Source organism: Buteo buteo, chromosome 7, assembly GCF_964188355.1.
Source record: "Buteo buteo chromosome 7, bButBut1.hap1.1, whole genome shotgun sequence".
NCBI classification, from domain to species: Eukaryota; Metazoa; Chordata; class Aves; order Accipitriformes; family Accipitridae; genus Buteo; species Buteo buteo.
The window spans coordinates 44,848,822-44,872,025 of NC_134177.1; the positions used below are offsets into that span (position 1 = coordinate 44,848,822).

Genomic DNA, 23,204 nt, shown 5'->3' on the forward strand with positions numbered 1-23,204 from the left:
TTGCTCCAGAAGACAAGCGTGTGTGGCTTTGCTAGGGTGGACCCAAAGGCAAACCACAACTATGTTTTGAGCATCCAGGTGGCTATGTAAAGACACACTAATTAACGCCAGCTGACATGGGCCAACAAAGGGATGTCTTCTCCTTCCTTACTACTGCCTTATGCTATAGTAGCTTCTCTTGCTGCTGTTTTTCCTACCCCCATGTGTCTTCTGAGGCAGCAGTTCAACCTGCCCAACTCCTCTAGCTCCACCACTGATCACGTCTTCACCTGCTGATCCTTTTGCAAAAATGTCAAGCGTAGGTGGCCCTACTTGAGCAGGAAAATGCTTTTCCTGCTTGGTGCCAATATGACACTGGCTATGTGATTACCTCTCATCTCTCATTCTTGCTGCTGGGTGGGGACTTTGTGGGTGTGTTGGTGGTGACTGTCTCCTTGACCAGAGTGTTCCTGCAGGTCTCTTGTACCTCTGCGGAGACCCCAACTGATGTAAAGTTGCTTCAGTTTCTTTTCTTCGAGTCCTGGAACTGAATCTGGGTTTTCTGAAGGACAGCATAATTGCTTTAAAAAAAAAAATAACAAAAAAATAAGACCAAAACCACTTCTAAAGATATTTATACGAGCAAACACCACACACTGACTCATGCTTGGGCAATAACTCTTGCTTAACCATGGTCCTGTTGGGTGGCAGCAGCTATGAGCCGAGAAATGACTGTACTGTCTGCACAAACCTTTACCCTGCGAAGTGTTTGTTCCTCGCAGCTGAGATCTGAGGCTCCATCCCACCCAGCAGTGAGTCCTGCTGGCCTCTACAAAGCTGTGTTTTCTGTGCTGTCTCTGTTCCCCTGAGTTGACATCCAGCCCAGCTCAGCTATTTGTGCAGCCCAGCTCACCCAGCCAAGTCTGTCCCAGCACCTAAAAATCTGTGTTTTAAAGCAAGAACCCTTCTCAGCACACTAGTGAGAGGACTGTCATTTTTCAGGCACTTCAGGGAAGATGGTCAGTAGCTGACGGTGCCGTTTGGTGGCTGCGTTTGAACCAAGGCTCAAGTGTGTGTAATGGGACACGGGTGCTGCTTGGCCCCACTGGTGGGGGTGGGGGGCTGTGGTCGGGTGTGCGCTGCCACTGGATGTCACTGTCGCCTTATGGCACTCTGTGCACTCGAGGATGGCTGGGGATGGCGATGGGTCCCCTCGCTGAACATCCTAAGGGTAGTGGGCTGGTACCATGGAGCTGGCTGGAGAGCGGCTGTCTGCGCTGCACATCCTTCTAGGCTTTCCCAGGGAGAAATAATTTTTGTGTTGCCAGTGGTCATGCTATTTGACTTATAAAAAAAAAAATAAAAAAATCCAGACCCTCAGATAGCCCAGGAAACTTATTTCTTTACTCTCTCAGGCTGAGACATGGGGCTGATTTCTACAGCTTTCAGCAGTGTACAGGAGCCAGCAGATTGCAAAGGAAAATGATGCTCTGTTCTAGCTCTAAGCAGACAAGTGGGGCTGGTCTGGTATTTTCAGTAAGTCTGAAAACAGACTTGGGACCAGTGTTAAAATTCAGATGTGTAGTTTTGGTGTTTTGTTTTTTTTAATTCTAAAATAAAGGCCCTAAAATCCCAAATGTAAGGGACAGGGATGTAGATGCCTAATTTTAAGGTGACTGATGAACAAGCCTGCTTGCTAGCCTCTCTCCTTTAACAAAACTCACAAAATTATCAAATTACCATGCTGACAATCTCAATCGCTTACTAATTACATATTGATTCTGGGTTTTTTTTATGCTCACTCATCTAAATAATGAGGCATTTCCAAGTAATCTATTTCTGTTGTGCCGAGTGTGCTGGTCCCCCCTGGATCTACAGCCTGTTGTTTATGCTCTAGCAGGGAGCCGACTGCTGTTCCCTTCCCACAAAGGGCAAAGATGCTTATTTTTCTCCCACTTGTCTTGCATAACAAAAGGCATTTGTCAACCGTTACATAACGGCAGAATTTGTCGCTTCTTATGTCGGCCTTTTTGGAGGCAGCCTTGTCCCCAGTACCGTGCAGCCGTAGCCGGCAGGCTCTTGCTGACTGCAGGTTGGTGCATGCTCCTCAGCACGCGCCGGTGCATCCTGATAGTGCACGACGCAGCGTGACTAACGCTTGTCACCCACCGTTTGGTTTTTGCCTTCCCCCCCCACCCTCCTTCCTTGGAAAGGAAGATGTGGAATCGTGTGTTTTGGTTGCGTTTCTTATTTAGGGGAGCAAAAGGATGGGAAGGCATTTGGGGGGTTATTTGCTTTTTAATACTTGTTCCAAGGTGGCTATGAGGAGCTACCCTCAGCTGCGGGAGCAGCAGGGCTTGTCCTTAGCCCAGGTCATGTCCTGGGCTTGGCCAAGCCTCTGAGAAGGGCCATGCTGGAAATGGAGCTCGATTTTCCCCCTCCACAGCGCTTGCAAGTTTAAGGGAGTAAGAACGCCTGTTGTCGCCTGCCTCCCGGAGCTGCCAGTTGCTTTTTTAATATCTCCCGATTAATCTCGGGCGTCTCATGCCAGCAACAGGAATTTGTGTTTGTGGGGTTTTTCGTGGTTTGTTTTTTTTTTTCTTTACAATAGGTTTGATTTCCTTATTGTTGGGATATCTTTTTAGAGTCTTAAAAATAAATAAATGGGTTTGTTTCCCTGTAAACTAAAAGCAAAAAAATGTGTGGCTGGCTTCCCTCTTTCTAACTGGAGAAGAGAGCTGTTTACCTGCGGCCTCAAACTTATTTATGGCCTTATCACTGCCAGCTATCAGATGACCACAGCTCCCTTTTTAATGCTAAGCAAGCAGTGTCCCAGTAACCCAACAAGGTCTTGTCTGCTGCCATTTTCTAATTTACTCAAAACAATTTCTTAGTTGACTCCTTTTTTTTTTTTTAATTGTAGATCTGTTTTTAATTGTTTTTTAATAAACTTAAAGTACGTGTTTCTTGTGGAACTTTGAACTTTCTGGTGTACTCGGCCTTTGCTCAGGAGATATGTTTATGGTTGGCTATGAGCATGCTTAAATGGGTTAACCCTTTGGAGTCAGTGTTCTCGGGAAACTGTTCATTACAGTTTCCTTGTGTAGCTGATGCTCAGGCACAGAAACTGGCTTTGGCAAATGCAGGCTTTACCTGAACTAGTTGCTTGTTTCAAACTTTAACTCCTATATCATCAGATAAAACTATGGATCAGATTTGGTCTGTAAAGCATGACTGGAAACATGGGATCAACAAAGAGCTCCAAAAATTGTAAATCACAGTGCTGGGGACGTTAGCTTAGTTTCCCAGAGCTAGCCAGGGAAAGCTACTGGCAGCTGCAATAGCTCAGTGCCCATGTTACGGTAGGAGCAGGCCATGAATTTGAATTTGCAGGATTCACAGCCTTTTGATAAACAGACTTTTTGGTAGCAGGCTTCTCCTTTGACATGGATCAAAACATGTAAGCTGTGTGGTATAGTTATCCCCTTAAAGTTAGTACAGCAGGAACACTTTATGGGGTATTGACTTTCCTGTTTGCTTACCAGAAACTTATCCATTCGGTTGTTCTTGATGTACTTATACAGCTTCTGCAGTTGCTTTGCATCCATGTCTGAGAAGAGGGACACAAACTGCCAGAACATCCTTGGAAAAAGACAGACACGTGGATTGTGCATGTGAGTACAAACTTCGTCCTCTTCCACATTCTGCTCCCTAGTTCTGACTTGGCAAGTGTAACCACTGACATTATCCTTTGCACAGGTTTTTTTTCTACACACCCCCCCCCCCGCCCCCCCAATCTTACAAACTTTTAAAGAACTGGTCTTCCCTAAGCATGGGAAGGAGGGTTATCCATCAACTCAGGTGGCTACATAGGAGCCTGTTTACTTGCAAAGGGTTGTTGCTGATGGGCAGCACATTGGAATTGGCCTTGTGCTGGGTAGGCTTAGGTACCACATGGCCTCTGCTAAAACTACCTGCAAGATCTGTGAGTATTTGGCAGTTAGAACAAGCCATACAAGTCTCCCATAGATACCCAACTTGATCTCCAGTGCCTGGAAATGTAGGGCCAAAGTACATGTCTAAATGCCTGCTGGGAGCATCACTGGTGCAGTACCACTGGTGCAGGGCAAGAGGAGACCCTTACTTCTTCCAGTGCTTGACTTCCGAGGCTTTGCAGTACCGCTGGAGAAAGAGATCGATGCGGTCCCCAATTATGGTCAAACTTTTCTTCGTGTACTTAATTTTCTTCTCTGTGGAGAGGTGCTGGGGCAAATGCAGTTTCCTAAGTGACTTCTTAAAGGGTCTCAAAAGCTCCTTGCACTGTAAAGAAAATGTGTTGGCATAGGTATTCAGCACTTTAAATCCAGGTCTCAGGCATTCCTTTTCACTAAATAAACTGATTAAATAGCTGTCTGGGAAGCCCTGAAGGAGCGTTATGTTTTGATAAGTGTCTCCTGTGTGGACATGGGGGAGCTGATGTGGGTCTTCAGTAGGACATTACTCTGCAGGAGTCGCTCCTGCACATTCTAACGTTGGCGACATCCTGGGCGAAGCATGTCAAAGGTGACACGAATAGGGAATTGAGGGATATCCAAGACTGGGAATTCCTTTTTAACAGTGTAGGGCAAAAGGTATAAATTTCAGGCTACAAAACAGCTGCTGTTCTGCAGGGAGGGGGAAAGGGAACTGCTTTACTGCTTTTCTCACACTGCTTCTTCCTGTGGCCAAACCTGGGATGTGTTGCAAACATTTGCACGTGACACAGGAGCAAATGCTGTGTCTGGATGCCTTCCCTTTTGTCCGTTTGTTTGTTTGTTTTTTTCTGTTATGTGTACTGGGCTGTGACTGGGGCTTTGTGTGGTTATGCCATGATGCCCCAGGAATGGGAAGGTTGTGTCCTGGTGTGAGATGGAGCTTTGTGGCTGTGGTGTAAGTGGTGCAGAAGACCCAAACCACCATAGCCACAGAGCACAAGGTGTCATGTGAAATGGTAATGTAGCAGTATATGTTTTGAAAAACGGAACAGTGTATATGAAATGTGATTTTTTTGTTGTTGTTGTTATTGTGGGTTTTTTTTGTGGTTTGTGGGGTTTTGTTTGTTCGTTTGTTTTTTTTTTTTTTAAACTAAAAGTGTGATGTCCAGATGACTGGAAAACAATGAGGTAAAAACTTTCAGACATGGAAGAAAGCTACAGAATGAAGTGTCTTGTCCTGCTTTTTTTCTCCCTTAGCCAAACTCCTGGGTTTTATTTGCTCCCTCTCTCTTGAGAACCTGAGATGCCACTGACTTTCTACTGCTAAATTCTATTCAGTATCTCACAATTTTAAAGGTGTCCTGATCAAGGCCGTCTGCGCAGCAGATGAGCAGGGTCTTGCGTGGTGGAGCAATCTCACTGCCCGTTACAAAGGCTGCCTCCTTCGCTGTGCCAGCCAGATCCTCCTCTGTGGTCTACAAATTGCCGAAGCCATAGGTTAGTCTTCCAGTTCATGCAAATCTTGCATCTTCTCTTTAAAAAAATGCTGTGATGGTTTAACCCTGTCCTAAGGCTCAGAAGCATTTCTCTTCCTGCCAAATCATTTCAGATTGGGTTTTCAGAGGTGCTTAATGAAGCTAGGTATTCAATTATAATTAAAAGTCCATAAGAATTAGGTGCCTACTTGAAGTCCCTTTTTGGAAATCCTCCCTCTAATAAATTACAAGGTAAACAGCCACTCGTTCCTAATGGCTTTAATCAAATATGGGCTGGCAGTCACTTGTTAAGTGGAAATATGTGGTTACAATGGGCTCATTGTAATGCCACACTGCTCCATCCGCAGTGTTTATTGATGGCAAAGGTACTGTGGCTGACCTGCTGCAAAGCCAGATTGAAAACAAAACAAAGTCCTCAGCCACTGAACTTGCACCTCCCTGGTCTGGGGAGGGGGATATTTTCTCTTGCAAAGGGCAATGGCTCTTTTCCCTGCATCAACAGTTGTGTAGGTAACTCCTCCACTCATCTTTGGAAAGCAACACTTACATAACTGACTTAAACACAAGCTTATGTTGCCTTTTAAAATATGCTGAAGTGTGTAGGAAGAGAAGTCCTTTCCTCTCTGACATGCTCTGCTCCCTTGGAAGATTACTTTTCTGCAAACTTGATCCCAAACCACATTTCAGAGGTGAAATTGAAGCTGCATGCTGCTTTGCTCTCGCTACATGATGATCACCCTGCCCGTGCTCACCTGGCCAGCTGTGCCGTCCCTGCTGCTATCCTTTGCCCTGGCTCTGTCCACTTCCTCCTTAAAGCCCTCCATGGGACACACGCCACCCTCTCCCTTCCCCAGGGCCTCACTCACACCAGGTAGGAAGGGAAAAATGACACGGAGCTGTGTTTGGACCAAAATGTGCTGGGGTGACCAAGGTGACCAGGGTGCCCAGACACCGGTTCCGAGTTCCGCCAACCATGGAGACTGCTGGGGCCTTCCAGCCCCACAACACTGCGGCCCTCTGGGGCAGAGTCATCTCTCCCCATCAGTTTTGCCATTGATTTGCGCTCATAAAGAAATAAGCAGAAAACCCTGGATTTTCCCCTTGCTGGTAGTGGTCAGGATGTTCAATACTGTCAATGGCTCCTGTGGGCAATGGGAGGGAAATGTCCCTTTCTTTGCTTTGTTTGTATCTGTGGGAGCTTGGTGGAGTCTCTGGGGCTCTTGGTTGGTGCTGGCTTTGCACCTGCGGTGAGTCCAGCACCTGTAACTGTACATCAGTCCGGATTATTTTGGCTTCTGAAGGTGGTACAAAGTGCAGCTTTTTCTGAGTCACACATGTGGCTATGCTCACCGCGTTGGCTATCTGCGAGTGTGGGTGCAGCTGCTGGCGTGAGCAATCACAATTTTCCTCTATGGCTTGTGCACCAGCAAGTTCAAGACAGGCCTTTCTCCAACTCTCCCACTGTACCTGCTGAGCCGTGCCGTGGGGAAGCACCAGCCCAGAGGCAGGGGCCAGAGAGCCTGGCTCGCATGGGGCCAGGGATGATCTTTGTAACAGAGGCAGTCCCATTTGATGGGGACCAGAGGTGCAACCAGGAAAAAGGACCCTGGGCTGCACCCTAGGTGTTTTTCAGGGAGCTGGTTGGAGTTGAGACCTCAATTTCCATCAGTGTAATGGAAATACAGGGTTACCTCCTTCACAGATGGCGGTGAAATACAACCACAGTGAGATCTCACTCTCCTGGGTAACATGTCTTTTAAAGCTCTCCTTTCTAGAAAGAATAAATTGCACTTGCCAGGAAGAAGTCTGGAAAGGCTTGGAGTTAGAGACTTTGTTTTGGAAATGTACTTCAAGGGAAAAAGCTTTCACAAAGAAAAATGTGTTGGGCTCCCATCATGCCCTGACCAGACAGACAAGTGCAATTGTTTTGTCCTTTGGACAATTAGTGTAATTGCTGCAGCTGTGATTCAGCTGTGCTCCTGTGCCAGGTTGCTTCTGGCACTGGGAGTCATCTCGAGGGCTGTACAAAGGCCTCCTCTCTCTGAGGTCTCCCAAGGCACGGCTGTGCAGAGGGATCGGCACTGCTCTTGGCAGAAGTTTGGATGCTTTTTGTTTAACGTTTCTCTGTGCATCCGGTGATGCTGCGCACCCGCTGAGCCAAGTGCCTGGTGCAGGTAGTAGCCTTGGGAAAGTACCTATTGATGGGTCTTAAAACAGAGTCAGGTTCTTGTTTTCAGGCTGTCTTAGGGAAGTTTGGCCTTTACCTGTGATTGAATTAAATAATGACAAAAATCCATTAAGACAAGCCCTCCTCTTAAGATGTTTGCGCATTTTCTCTCCTGTGTCTGCTTTCTTCCTCCCCCACATCTGAAATTTTGCTGTCAGCTCTCTGATGCAGGAGCCTTACACAGGCTGGTGCTGAGCAGACACAAAGACAACTACCTTCTAACGCTTTGCAGTTAGGTTTGCTTTGACCATCTGAGGTATGTTACAACTTCTTTAATCTATACTAGGATTTTACAGTATGTTATATATTACTCAACACAAGGTAAGCTATGCAAAGTGAAGCAGCGGTGATACCATGGTTAAGCATACCTATGCTGCTTCAGCCTGGTGGTTGTGAGGACTGTTATAGGTGGTTTGGTTGAAGGAGATCTTGAAAATGCAGCGGATTTCTCAACACCTGTTACCAACCACACTCTTGCTGTGTTTGCTCCCTGCAATCATGATGTCTGTCCCCAGTGTGGCAGGCAGCTCCTCTCCTTTTCACCTCCAAAGGTTTAAACCAAAAAGTTGCCAGCTTATGTCCTCCCCTCTCAATCAAGTCAGGGTATCAAAGGGTTAGCCAGCATGTTCCTGCTAACAGGAGCACAAGAGAAATGAAGCTTCTTCAGACCAGCTTTCACACGCATTAGTAGCTAGATTAAAAGCCATTTAGGAGCTCTAGGGACATAGGCTGGTTGTTAGCATAGGCATAACCCATATTTGCATGGCCATATCTGTGTCCTTGTGAGATTACAGCTTCCATGTAGCATGTGACTACAGCATGGAGTAGCTCTCTTGGCTTATCATATGTACACTTCACTGTTTCAGAGGACAGAGAAGGCCTTAAGTTCCCCTTGAAAATCCCAGTCTTTGTTCTTTTACCTTTCAGTGCACACTGCACTCGGCCAAAGCTACGAATATACAAGCAGGAGTTATAGATGGACTTCCCTGGCCAGCCTTCATCTGAGGATCTCACTGTGTTTAGGAGTTGTCCATTAACCTGGTTTGCAGTGGAGCAGTGATCTTAGTAGTCTTCTCTGGCATTACTTGGTACAGCAGCAGAGCAGGAGACTAGACAGCTGAGGTTGCAAATGCCTTTTTTCACTGTTGAACTGTACAATAATGTTCAAAGCTGTACTCTGACCACTGAAGCTACAAACCTTCCCTGCCTCTTGAATTTTTTTTGGTAGCACTAAATCAGATTTCAGTTCCTTTTGTTCCTCATGTAAGGTCTTGTGGATGAGTCCACTCCTGTGAGATCAAGCATGACACATGCCTTTGAGTTCTCCGAAGTCTGTGGTTGTATCCCTTCCCCCTGCCCCTCTGGAAGACAACATTAATTTCTACTTTGAAGCCTATCATGTCAGAAGATGGCATAACCCAGACCACATCTATGTAAATTTATCAGATTATATTGCCTACTTAAGGGTGAAAGTCCTTTGAAACAATGTTCTAATTGGATGGGGAAAAGTCAGGATTACAAACAGATTATGCATCTCCCATTTCTCCCCATGAAGGAAAGGGAGCCTAAGTGCCAGTCAAACACACTGTACTGTAACAGTGCACCTTAGGGAGAACTTTTCCTTTTCCCCTGACAGCTCTTTTGTGAATATTAATTTTTACTATTTGAGTGTCTTAGTCTTCCAGGAGCTGTGCAAGTGCAAACATTAACCAACTTCTCTAGTACAGCAGCTCTTCCAGTGCAAGAGTAGGCATGTAGCCAAAAATGCAGTTGTGAAGATGCTCTGTTTATGCTGCTGTTTGTTATTTGCTGTTTTAGGCAGACTTAGCGTGAATACCACGTGTGATGTGATGAGTCAGGTTGCGTATAATATATGCAGGCATCTGATGCAATATTTATTTACTGGTAGGTCACAGGGAAAGAGAGCTGGTAAATGCAGATAAACATACAGGTACTTTACGTTATACTTGAACCAAGTGCATGTACACGTGGTTTAGTTAAACATAAAAACCAAACATCATTGCCAGATGTATTGCAATGTAATACTAAATAGGAATTGTAATAAGGAATGTTTTTCAGTAACCTGCTCTTACCAGGAGGGTGGTGAACGCTTCATTTGATAGAGTGATTAATGATACTCAGTGCAACAGCTCAGACTGTAGGGGCGGAGGCTTTGCTAATTGGATCTGGAAATTCCTTTCCTGGTGCTTAAGGATGATGAAAACTATCACAGCCAACTGGAGACTTGTCTTCTCCCTGCGGTTGGATGCCAATAAATACAGCTCAAGTTAATAAATCTTGTATTAGGGGAAGAGGTAATTTAGGCCTAGATATTGTTTCTGTGTGGCATTATTAGAGACATCTTAATATACCATAGGAATCCCTTTTTGGCAAGTGTTGGGAGTTGCTCATTTAACCAGTTGTTTGAATTAATGTCGTAAAGAACCCAAACACGATTTGCAACCAGTGGTGTGTAGAAGCCATAAATACATCAGCATGTCTTTTATCCACTTGCAGAATCTGATCAGGTGTGTTCCAAGTATTCCCATACTGGAAGACACAGCTAGCCAAATCTTCCAGAGTGCCCAAAGCTACTAGTGACTAACCTCAGGTGCTGGACCCCTCCTTGTCAATAGATGTATCTTCAGGTGTTCCTACATTATTTTATGCTTCAACAGTTCTGTAGATGTTTGTCTTTACTTTTCAGCCAGCTGTTAGTGAGCTTATTAATGGTGTTTGCTAATGTCATATAACTATTTTTTAAGCTGCTTGAAGTCTTCAGGAACTGAAAGACCATTATCAGCTTCCTCCATACTTTGCAACTTGCAGCCTGTGAGAAACAGGATAGTTAAAGCCTTTCCTTCTTATTGTGCTTCACAAGTTTTCAGGGTTTTATGCAGTTGAAATAGGCATTGTTAATAAACCCATGCTTTTGGTGCTGCTTGTAATATGAAATCCATAACAAGTTGGGTATCTCTTAATATTGAAAATAATTTGACTTCTTTTGTTAATCTTTTGGATTGTGTAATACAAACTGCCCTAGGTGATACCTGCCTTGCTCATTTCCTGTACCTAACAAATTTACCCACCATCTTAGTAATGAATTGGAGAGGCCTAGAAAATGATAGGACTGGTACGCCCGTGCCAAAAGGTCAGCTCTGCCTGCGGAATGTGGCAGGGGTTTGCACGGGATTACCAAGATGTGCAGAGAGGCACCAAATGTATAAGCCAAACAGGAGCCCACAGTCTAGAGGTAGGGAGCAAAAAGGAAATGAGGGAGAGATGGGAGAACTAAGCACTGCTTGGGAGGGAAGAGAGGGCTTGAAAAGCAACAGCAAGGGAGAAATAACCAAGGGGTGGCCATAACCAGGTGGAAACCCAGTTGCTTTGCGAGCCAGGGAAAGAGTTCTCCTAGTCTCAAAATGGAAGAAAACAGCCTGAAGCAGAGAGGGGGAGACAACCTGGTAGAGAAATGCCCATCAAGGTAAGGATGCCTTCAGGGAGGCTGTACAGAACTTGGTGATGCTTTTTTCAGTTAGATATAAAGAAAATTAACTCCTGGGGAAGACCCTGCTGGTTCAGGGAGCAAAGCGCCAGCACCCTTGCGCACAGCTCTGTTCCAGGGAGATGAAGCAAGGAGCTTGCAGATCTCCTTCTGTACATGCCCTGTGCCCCACGTTCACAGCTCTGCCCTGGGCGTGCTGTGAGCCCTCCTCAGCAAACAGCTGCTCTCCCATGAGATTTTTTCCTCTTTTTGCAATGGAGAGGAATAAAATTTTAAAAAAATCATAAAATAATAAAAACTGTAGAGGAATAAAAAGGGATTTTCCTCTCTTTGCAATAGAGAAATAAAATGTCAGGCCACCAGAAGGGGTTCTCCTCTGTTTTTTGTTCCCAGTCTTGAGGCTTTTCTCTGAACAACTCAATGGGGAAAAACTTTTGCCATGTTCTATCTGTGCATACAAAGAGGATGGAAAATAACAACTGGTCAGAGTAATTGGGGCTTAGAGCCAGGAGACTGCCTGCATCAGGTCTCTCCTCTCTCTGAGTCATGGCACCCTCAATTTCAAAGCCTTCCTTTATGGCAGAGACTCTCAAATCCTCATCTTCTTTCCCTGCTCCTTTAGAAGATTTTGATATCTGGCCTCCAGTGATCTTGTTCTTTGCACAGGAATGTCAGCCTGGCTACAATTCCCAGTGCAATCAGGGCTGCTGGGCTGGCTGCCCGCCTGCTGGCACACAGCGTGATGAGGCTTCTGGGCACATGATGTGTGCCAGGGTTGCAAGGGGTGATGAAGTTCAGGCTCCTGGTAGTATTCAGGTCTCATCCCTCTGTTGTCACTGGTGCCCTTTTCGTGCACATCCCGCCTTGTGTTGCCTGTCTTTCTCCTGCTCCCATACCTGTGGCTCATGTCACGCTGCCCTGTGCCTGACCCTGTATGCAAGAAGGATGGCTAGTGCGTGGAGTAGTTTTAAATTTCCACTTAACACTTACTTCAGTTCATGGATTTTCCAGAGGAAGTCAGGTTTGGGGGGTATTTTTTATTTATTTTTGTTTTATTAAAAAAAAAAAAGAAAAAGCAAGGAAATTCCCCTCCAGCCTACAGAATGTAGCTATCAAGAGAAGTGGCTTCATTTCTCTTTCTTAAAGCATTGAACACCCTGTTATGCTTAAAATAATAAAACCAAAAAAGGCCAGCCTTCTTTACGTGATGGGTTTCAGTCTCTTATATTGATAGTGCAGTGGGGTAGCTGTAGTGAAACGTAGGCTCTGCTGAGATAGGCAGAAGAAAAAAAAAAGCAGTACATGCCATTTAATTTCTGCAATGTTCTGATTCCCTCCTACCAGCCTGAAAATGCTAAACATGATCCTTTGTCTGGCATATGGGAATTTGGAGAATTGTTGCTAATTACTGCAGTTGTGCTATCTAGCTTAACTGGCTTAAATAATATATTAAGTGCTTTTACGATCTTCCACAACGCACTGGAATGCAAAGAGGTGCATTTTATGCTGTTTATATTTTATGGCAGGCATAACTTATATAACATTAATCCGCGGAAAAAAATGGGTTTTGATGATTTATTGCTTGTACAATTCACAGCCGGGGTTCTAGATGATAAGATCTTGTTGTACTAGGTGCTATGCAGATGCAGGGCATGCATCTCTATCTTAGAAGACAGAGTCTAATTGCAGGCAAAAAGGGTGTGGGTGGCTAGAGGGAATGGTGGGGCCAAATGACTCAGTATGCCAGGCAAGGGTTTTGGGACACTGCTGGTCAAATGCTGAGTTAATGTAGGTCTGATGGCAAAGGCAAAAAGTATGGGATCTGGAAGAGGATCACAGAAAGTTATGATCTAACTTATTTAGGGAACATTCCCATTATTTTAATTAAAATTTAATATGAAATTAGGAATGGGTTACTAAATATCATATCTAGAAGTGGGCATATTCTAGGGTCTAGATTAGTGCTTATCCAGAAAAAGAAGGCAGGTGTTATGTCTGCTCAAGAATAATTTTTACAGCCCCCCCCCTTTTTTTAGCAAAAATTGTGCTAGTCATCTGATTACACCCAAATTCCCGTGTCTCTTGCCTCAAAATCTCAATTTTCTATTATCTGCTATTGTACCTAATGTTTAAACAAAATGTGAGAAGAGCATGCTGTGAATGTCTTGTTGCTGGATCTGGTGTCATGAATAATTATGGAGCGGCTGAGCAATGCTAGCCAGAGGCTCAAAGAACCTGGTAAGACTCATGTTGGGGGGGGGGCATAAACCACAAAGGGAATTAGTGATAATGATGAAAAGATTGGCACATTCTGACCTATAATTTGGTTTAGTTTGACATAGCTCTCTGTAAAATCGCAAGGACTGTTAGAATACACTAGTAATTAGCAGTACTTCACCTATTTGAAATTAAAGCGTTGTGCAGGCTCTGCAGATTAGGGGGGAAAAAAAGTAGGTTTTTGTCTGGTTTTGCTTACTAGTAGTTTGAAAATAGAAAGGTGAGAAACTTGTGCCAAATCTTGAAGTATAATTTTGCAATTAAGACTGAGGAGAAAGTGTGATCTGAAGACCTTCAGTTTCCTAGCTGTGACATGAAATTAGCAGCTATCTTCATTCTCATTCTGTTTTAATATTCCTGCAGAGGAGCAGGCAAAAAGAACTCCCTAGGCTGGCTTCAGTGAAATGGAGGAACTGTTACTTAGACAATAATAGGGTATAGGCTGGGAGGGGAGTGATTTTTGTTGGTATTAGCTGGCTAATATTTGTACAATGCTTTGGATGCTACAAAGTGATATATATCTAATGCTAAAAGTTGAGAGATGCTCTCTGGGAGATAGGAAATGCTGTTTAAAAGCATTTTCTGATTGGCTACACAGAAATTTTCAAGGTCATACATGCACCAGCTTGCAGGGATGCACAGCTGGTACCTCATCACTAAAAACAGCAGAATCTCAACTAGAAGGCTGTTAGTTAACTGTGTGGGTAAAAATGGAAGGATAAATTGAAACTATCTGAAAGTGGAAGAAGCAGCCGGGAAGCGATAAGAGAAAGAGAAATGAGTGGAGAAACTCTTGCCCATCATTGTGGTGTCCAAGTATTTTAGAAGAACTTCAAATTGCTCCCTTCCTTGAATGTACCAATTTTCTTTTTCAAGCTGCAACAATTTGGCAACCTCCAGCTACTCTGAACTTGTCTTTTATTGCTAAGAAGCTGCTCAAGAATCTCCTCAATATTCCAGGCCTAATTTTTATTATAGTAGCTGAAAGGAGCTGCTAGGCCAAAAGCTCTTCTAGGAGTAGCTGGGCTTCTAACCAAAGGGAGAGTGAGTGCCAAAGGCTTTTATGGATCATTTAACAGTGTGTTTTATATAATAAAAACACATTCAAATACTTAATATAGTAGGCAAAATTTTGATTAACCCCTAATACTTTACCTTGCTGCATGGGTACAATCGATCCACAAAAATGGCAAGGCAAAATGTTGAAGGAGCTGTTTGTCCAGCAGCGATATGTCATGTTTGGTTTTGAGAGTCCACTGTAACACATCAGCAGCCACTGTGTGTTCAGCTGAAATGACAGCTAAACAATCTGGTCATCTGCATCCTGTTGTGGCTTATTGCTGTATTTAGGGGAATGAGGTGTGACGTAGTGGTTTGAGCAGATGGCAAGCCGTCGGACATTTTTTTTTGTTGCCTTGGCCAGCAGTGCTTCATTGACTCTGGACAGATTACAGGCATGATACTATCTTAGATAATGCTACTTGGTAAAAAACTTTAAAATCCCTAATTACTATGATTAGCCATTTGACACCATAAAATAGAGGTCTGTTATTTTAATGGTGGGTTTTTTACCCATCTGTAGAGTGTCTGGAGTGTCCTTAACTCAGACAAGGAGGTGAAACTTTTGGGTCACGATCAGTGGTTGTGTGTGCTCACCAGCATAAAAATGTGTGCGTGTGCATACATGTTTGTATATGCAGTTGTCCAGAGTTCTTTTTCTATCTGTGTTGTGAAAGCACTGAACTGAGACATCAGTCTGTTGGCAAGGTCATGAAGGCTGGCAGGTTTCTCTATTTGGGGATGTCCTTTGTTTGTTCAGTGTTTGAATCGTGTGAAACCTTAATTAGCAAATAAGATGCTTTGGCCTTCCCTTCCAAGATCTGAAACAGAATTAAGGGAAGTGCAAGGATGTGCCAAATGACATGACAGTACTGGCTCCATGGTTTTTGTTTTACTCTGCTGCCCTGCTGTTTTGAGATGCGCTTTCCATTGTATCAGCTTCTGGCAAAACATTCATGAAATTGTTACATGTTTTATGCTTTGGTATTGCTTTTTCTATATACAACATTCAAACTGCTAAGATGTTGGAGACCCTGTGTGCAGCAGCTGTTGTGCTGAGAAGAAAGAAGCTCTTTCTTTGAAAGGGAAAGTTGCCCTGTTGTGCCACAGTGGTAAGCTACTGCCTGCTGTGCACTGGGTTTGCTGTCGCACTCTGGGGGCGATGCAAGCATCCTCTTTCTACAATGCGACTTGGACTTTTCAGAGTAAACGTTAGTCACTTCTTGCAAAGTCACTCCTTTCATTTGATCTTCTGTGATTAATTATTTGCATTTCCTCTTGTCACAACACTTTTTTGCTGCTGAGGATGGAACTGCAGAGAAATCCTTTACTTCCATTCCAACGACACAGTGGTTTTCTGTCTACAAGAGAGTACAGAATTGCTTTCATCAAACATATTTCTTTTCCCATTGTTTCCTGATGACAGATAATACTCTTAATCTACACAGAGACAACACTTTGAAATGGGAGATCTATGTTCCCATCAATTTTTGTTACGTTTTGTTATGCTAAATCATAGCATGTCTCACTTTCTGAATGACATGCTTCTGGATTTAGGTCTGCCTTTTTTTTTTTTTTGTCACAGTTTTTCTTTTTCAATGCTAGCAACAGCTTTGCCAAAGCTCATCTGTTACTTTAGCATTCACTCCAGCAGGCTGATTAATTCTATCACACTTATGACATATCACATATATGGCATAATCAAACAGGTTGATAGAAAATCAGGAAGGCTGTGATATTTATAAAAATTTCTAATGCATTACACTTACCTTGTGACTTTCATTAGCTGTGGCACCTTGTTACTTCTGGGTTGGAAGAACATCAGCAAAATCTGCCAGGAAAAAAAGGTTTTTTACTGTTCTTTGTGGGCCTCAAGTGTGATTGTGTCACCCTTCCACGCATAGGGAAGTTTTACTTAAGAGAACATCAAGAGTGGAGGGTGCCTTATGGTGTTTTCTTATGCGTGTTTCAAAGGCAACTGCAGTAAAAGTGGGGGATCACTTACCCACAAATCTTAAAATAGCTAAGAATGTGTGACGTACCTCATTTTCTTTGGTTGTGTAGATAACACTATTAATAACATGAGCTGGAATTATGTATTGAGTAGTAATATAAGCAGCAATTCTGAGTGGCTTTAAACTTGTCATGAACTCCCAGAACAAAAACATCCAGAGGGAAGGGGCTCAAAAAAAATATTAATTCTCTTATAAAGGGGTGGCAAAATTAAACAGAGGTAGCCCACAGCTCACATAAGGCCTGTGGGAAGCCTCCCCTTCCCTTTCTGTCTTTTCCTGTAGGAGACTGAGTGCTGCTCTCCAAACCCCTCTTCCCATATCTGCTACAACCTGATATACAGGTATGGTGTTTGCCACATGTGGGTGCGCATAGCAGGTCTCCTGTCACTACTGCCTGCGTAGCAGTAGTTGTCACCTCCACGCTGTACCGTCACTAGAGCTCAGCCCTTTGGGGCAGAAGGACACGCTGTTCTCTCCTGCCTCCCCACCCTGCTTATATGGTATCAACCCATCAGGAAGGAGGAAGGTATGAAGTGTCTGCTGCTGCCAGGAAGTAGCAGGGGACAATTGCCAGCCCAGGGGCAAAGGGCCTGGCTGTTATGGCAGAGGCAGCAGTGTCAGGGTGGGTGGGGAAGGGCAAGTGCTTGAACAACTCATGAGAGTGCTGGGAAGTGGGGATCTGTAGAGGAGGTGTAAGAAGAGAAGTGTCCTCGTACTGAAAATAAGGGGGGAAAAATTCCAAATCATTTCACTCAGAGTCCCCTGGCTACACCACACTGGAACCCTGGTGAGCACTGCATTCATTAACACAACCCTTCAACAAGGGGAATGATTACTGGGTTTGCAGAAATCCTGTCTGAGTATTTGTGGTTAAGAAAGTAAACACAAAATTTATTAAAAATAGGGTGGGGCTTCCTGAGAAAGAAGATAATATTTAGAGTTCATTTTCTTATCTGCTGCTGCTAGTTACAGTGAGCTTATTAAAACTGAATTCTATAGGTATTACATCTGTTTTCTTCATTTTGTTTTTGGTTTTTGTTTTGTTTTGGGTTTTTTTATTCAGCTTTGACCATAAAAGCACTGGCCTTTTCACCTGCAAAGTTCTGCTACAAAGTTCATGCTGGCAATAGTGTGGGAGTACAGCTTATACAATAACAATGTGACATAGGAGGGTCCTGGTAGGAACCTGGTCCTTTTTTTTTTTTTTCCCTTTTCCCTAGTTTATATAAATCTGTAATGAATGTCACCCTGACTACTATTCTAAACCAGTTGTTTCCTAGAAAATGTGGGATGTGATAAAAGTTGCAATTTGCATATGTAGTTCTGTTGTTCTTTGAGGAAGCCTTTTGTATTTTCCCCTCTTCCTCTGATAACATCAGAATTAGATTGGCAGACAACAATTCGAGGTATTTTTCTCATTCATCAGTTCCTTATAATTAGAAAGATATGAAACCATTTAGCTATGAACACTGCGGGCCTACAGTGAACAAATACTCTTATTGCACCTTGATATCTCTCCCACCTTCTGCTCTTTTCAAATATTTGAGATGTGCTCTGCTGCATTCCATTCAGGACTGTCTGTGAAGCAGGAAGGGGTAGAAGTTGTCTCATGTTTGTATAGTGCCTAGCACAGTGTGTCTCAAATCCTCACCAGTAGCAATAAATGCAAATTACAGATGATAATCAGCTCCTACAGTCCTTTACCAAGTTTACTTCCAGACTTGAGGGGTGAAGATAGTTCTGTTAACTATGTCTGTGTTGGAGATTGGGGATCTACATTTCAAAAGCACATAAATGTCTTAAAAGACTAAATCTTAGTGCAGTTAGTAGGACTTGTCTGGCCAGAATCCATTAAATGCAATTACAAGTTCTACTCTTATGTTTCTGCTCTGTGACCACTTGAGAAAACAAAGTTTTCTACATGCTTCTAGTGTGGGACTGTGATTTTGTTCAGGCTTAGGTTTTTCTTTAAAAAAACACACCCTTAAAATCAACCAACCAACCAAAAAAAAAACCCCACCAAAACCCAAAAAGTTTTATCACGTTTAAATGCGTGGGGTAGACTGCCTGCCTCCAGTTGCTTGGAGCAGATCAGGACATGTCAAGGAAGGGTTTCTTAAACAGAGGGCAGACTGAAATGCTTACCTTTGACACATAAAAATTTAAGCCCTATATGACTGTTTGAGCATTCGTAGGCTCACGTATTTTCCTAGTCACAAATTTGATTTTGATGACCAGAAGTTCACTTGCTGGAGTAATAAAACCCCAGAAAACTCCCTTACTGGGTTCCTAATATACAAATTCCTAGAGATGACCCATCCCACAGCATGTTTTTGTAAATAATCTGTAGCAATAATAACACGAAGCTACTTTACAAAAATATTACAACTAAGTAATGGTTATAGGGAAATATTTATGAGATATGGAGAGTCAGAGAATCTTTGGTGCTATGGGCTACTATTCTGTCAAAGTATAAAATTTGAGATCCCTTCTGCTCTATTTGACCTAGGCCTTTGACGTGAGTCTTCCTATTATTCTATCAAGTCCTCATCCTCTCGTGCCATTTTGTGGGGTTTTTTTTGTCTGTTGGGCCATCAGCTTCTATACAACACTTAGAGCAATTTCAGCTTTAGTTTTAGCTCTCTGGATGCTTTTTTCATCTTTTTGCTGAAAACCGCTTCAGTCCTACTTCCTAATTTCCTATTAAGTACAAATACTGAAGAGTAGCCTAAGTTATTATTAGGCATTAAGCCTAAATGTTTTGTAATTTTTTTTATATCACCCTCAACATAAAGATTGCAACTATTCTGGAGAATAGAGTGCAGCATTTACATAGAATAGCATAATACACATATATTTTGGAGTAGTTTGCAAAACTCAACTGATCCTTAAAAAACTAATAATATCTCAGGGCAGGGAGGTAGATACTGGGGAAAGAGAGGCAGAGATTTAGACGTAAATAATAGAGCAGGGCCTAGAACTTGCATTTTTGCTTCCTGTTTTTAGTGAATTTAAATCAGGAAATCCTAGGGACTTACACAGCTCTTCTCAGAATCCTTTTTGATTCACTGCAGCAGTTCCACAATTACTTGGCTTATCTCTTTTGAGTTCAGGCCTTTTCACTGCAACTCGAAACACTTTCTCCTTAGCAGATGCCCGCTTCAGGCTCAGTTGAAGTCTGTGTCTTTTTTTTTTTTTTTTTTTTTTTTCCCGTTCCCGGTAGCATTGTGGACTGCCAACCACCCTCCTGGTGACTGGCAGCTGCTCTGCCAAGAAGGCAACGTTGCTGCAAGCCTCCTGCAGCTTCTGTGCAGCAGTAAATGCCTGGTTTTCCACAGATACTTGACAATGATGCAAAGATACTTAAAGATATTTCCTAAGTGCTTATGAATTAATTTGTGATTAGTGAATAATTAAATAAATCATAGCAATCAAAAGGACACGTGGCCAGTTACAGTTAGATTTGCACATATAGCACTTTTCTACCAGAAGAGAGGAGCTCAATTCATCTAATACAAGTTTAAATTCACTGTATCTTAATTTGATTTACCTTTGACATAACATTTAAATAGTAGCAACATCTATAATTTTATGCTCCCCAATAAGGCTTCATTAAAAACTTACTGCCAGATCTAATCTGTGGTTAACATACAAAGTCTTATCTCAAGGTTCCTGCTTCAATGCCTTTGAGAACATGCTTAATTTAATCTGAACAAAGACACTGCCATTGTAAGCCTCCAGTCTGATTTTCCAATCTAGGATATCTTTGTTATTAAATTTGGTGCAAGCCATGGTGCATACAACGGATCAAGTAAATTATTTTAAAGCACTCTTCAAACAAAATTCTACTGCTTGTTAGACATCATTCCTATCTCTGGGACATAAAAGAGATGTCACTTTAGTCTGGATTTTTTAAAAAGTCATACAAAAATGCAGTATAAGTCTAAACAACTTAGCTAGCTGTAAATTGCAGCAAGCTTTAATGTAATACATATTTTTAACCATTTTGGAAAGAGCATGTTTTTAAATATGAATTGTTAACCATCATTATTAACCATCATTCCACTCCATTTTCCTTCCTCTAGAGGAAGGAACTCCTCACTAGAGGGTTATGCTTTCTCATTTGCATCAAATACCAAGTCAGCTGTTTGTGAAAGTAAGATGGTGTCAGGATCTCACTTGTAATTATAAGTTTAGACATTCTTTTTTTTTTTTTGTGATTTAGAAAGAGAACCAGTTGTCATTAAAACCCCTATACTGCCTCATAATCTCTGCTGCCTGAGAACAGGGTTTGTGTATGCTACAAGTAGAGGTTCTGTCAAGACATAACAAATAAAACTGGAATAGTTTTACAAAGTGCTGGTGAGGCCTCAGCTGAAAACGGAATAAAAGTCTGGTTATCTGTACTTGAAAAAGTGATCTGAAATGGGCATAGAGGAAGTTTGCTAGGAATTGGTGGAATGATGTACTTCTTTAGAGAGGGGCAACTAGAAAGCTTAATTTGTTGAGGTTTTTTTTGAAACCTTTGAAAGAGATAGATGGGTTTCTGTAAACATACAGAAAGGTATGATGGTAATTCATCCATGTTGCAACATGGAATTGAGTAGATGGAGGAGAGCAGTTAAACTGTGGTGGTTGCAATAGCATCGGATGGGAATTATTGTCCTGGCAGTTTCCTTCACTCCTACATGTCTAGAATGAAACAGGCCCGGGAGTGTTATGTCAGTTCTGTGGTGTGCCTTGTTACTTGGGGTTTTGTTGTTGCTGTTTAATAATATAACTTACTGAAAGCAAGAGACTTAAGAGAGGTGAGGCAAGCATAAACAGTCATGGAGAATTCAGTATGAAAGCTAGAAATTGGTGTGAAGCTGTCTTACAACACCATTGTAGTTGCTTCCTGCTCTAATTGCTTTCTGTAACTGCTCTGCCAAGCAAAACGGGACTCTCTGTATCGTTATCTTTGTAATTCAGAGGAGCAACCAAAACATTAAAAGATAATTACTAGACATAAGGTCACACAGGAATACCACAGTGAAGTCAGGAATTAAACCATGTCTCCTCAGATGCGAGTTAATGCTTCAAAAAAAGTGATCCATCACAAATGGAGCATGGAACAAGGAATGCCATCATTAGGGGTTGGAATACTTCATTTAATCACAAGATAAAACAGACTTCTCCAGCTGTTTCTAATATTGCCAGCTTACGCTTTTGATTGACATGTTGCCATGTTTGTTGAATTCTTTCTCTCAAATATTTTAAAGAGATTATATTGTACCTAAATTGAAAGCTGCTTGGGTGAGGGACTTTATTGAGAAGAGATATATGTAAAGGTAGCACAGGAGTAAGAGGATATAAGGGAGTTTCCATCCTCTTTAACAGGTAAGTATGTAACAAGTGGCTGGTGGGTTGAAGTATGTTTCCAGTAATTTCATTTATGTTTTTAAAAAGCACTTAAGCTCCCCCCTCACCCTCATAGTCTATATTCCAGAGAGGCAGAAGGTCCTTTGTGGCAGATTTTATGCTTGAGTGTAATAATTATATTCTTTGCCACAAATCTAAGATAATAAACAATTCAGATGATGGCAGAAAAAAATGTAAGGAGGCTTTACGAAGAGTAACTCATTTGTAGTGTCTTTGCACTTGGGTTACATGAGGAGAAATTTGGCCTTCAAGCCAGCTTCTCTGTAATCAGCATTCCTGGCTTCGCATATCAGATATTAAATTTGTTTGGAATGTTTGCTATAAAAATACTTACGCGTGAACTTACATCAGTGAGAAAGTAACTTCGGCTTGACCTTTCTCCAGCTCTGATGTGGTAAGATCATTCAGTATGGAAACTGTAACTTAGGGAATGACTTGCAACTGGTGTTTTCATGGGCTTTGTTTCTGTACAGGAACAATCCTTGGAACGAGCTGCCCTTGGAAATCAATGTTTTCTTTCAAACTCCTTATTTTCTGCTCGGGAGTGACCCAGGGTATGTTACCAGGCTTAATGTTGTAACAAAGCCATTTGGGAAATCCTCCCATTCTGTGGAAGCGTCGGACTGAATGCTAAGCGCAAACACGCTGAAGAACCGCAAAGGACAGAAGTCTTTTTGATCCTTTTTACGATTCAGTCCGTGTTTCTGTTTCAGACACTGAAAGGCCATTTTAATGGAACAGGAACTTCCTACTGTCACCCCATGCTTGCAGTGCCTCTCCTTAAGAGGACTTTCTGAAGAGAGCCGCGGTCCCCTGCGGGCTATGAGGGGGGACTGACAGGGACTGAGGCACTGCTGTAGCGGGGAGAGGCCGTTTCGCCCTGGGCCGCCCGCGGTGCACCGCAGCCTTGCGCCTCTCCCTCCGCGGGCGTTGCGCTCACCTACGGAAAGTGTCGACGGTTTCGCAAGTGCCAAATTTTGCAGCCTGGGCGCGAGGGGAGAGACCTCTTTCTCACAGGCCCTTCCTCTCTGTACCCCGGGGGGTACGGCTGGGCGCGTAACGGCTCTGAGACAGGGTCGGAGACACCGACCCCTCGCTCCCCCGAGGGAAGGACCGCGGTTTTTACCCGGACCGGCGATCGGCGGGCCCGGCCGGCGCCGTTCCTGTCAGCCGCCCCCTCCCCTCCCCTCCCCCCCGGTCAACGGCTGAAGGGAAGGCGGGAGGCGCGCGCCGGCGCCTTCGGCGGGCAGC

The 23,204-nt window shown here is 43.2% G+C and overlaps 1 protein-coding gene and 1 long non-coding RNA gene across 2 annotated transcripts; both read right to left on the reverse strand.

Moving 5' to 3' along the window:
• Nucleotides 1–322: 322 nt before the first annotated feature.
• Nucleotides 323–6,273, reverse strand: CHCT1 (CHD1 helical C-terminal domain containing 1). The gene is made up of 5 exons (XM_075031138.1): nucleotides 6,202–6,273; nucleotides 5,300–5,428; nucleotides 4,124–4,299; nucleotides 3,522–3,621; nucleotides 323–560 (listed from the first exon to the last, which is right to left on the reverse strand). The coding sequence occupies exons 1-5, from the start codon at nucleotides 6,271–6,273 to the stop codon at nucleotides 381–383; spliced, it is 657 nt and encodes a 218-aa protein (XP_074887239.1). The 3' UTR covers nucleotides 323–380.
• Nucleotides 6,274–14,984: 8,711 nt separating this feature from the next.
• Nucleotides 14,985–23,113, reverse strand: LOC142033429 (uncharacterized). The gene is made up of 3 exons (XR_012651151.1): nucleotides 22,300–23,113; nucleotides 16,287–16,348; nucleotides 14,985–15,878 (listed from the first exon to the last, which is right to left on the reverse strand). It is a non-coding gene; the product is annotated as an uncharacterized LOC142033429 (long non-coding RNA).
• Nucleotides 23,114–23,204: the final 91 nt, after the last annotated feature.

Excerpts from the sequence above, each read along its gene's own strand:
- CHCT1 (XM_075031138.1), bottom strand. The coding sequence starts at position 6,273 with ATGGAGGGCTTTAAGGAGGAAGTGGACAGAGCCAGGGCAAAGGATAGC. Across the intron at positions 4,300-5,299 it reads ATCAGGACACCTTTAAAATT|TGCAAGGAGCTTTTGAGACC; the intron begins GTGAGATACTGA and ends TTTTCTTTACAG. Across the intron at positions 561-3,521 it reads ACCGAATGGATAAGTTTCTG|CAATTATGCTGTCCTTCAGA; the intron begins GTAAGCAAACAG and ends TTTTTTTTAAAG.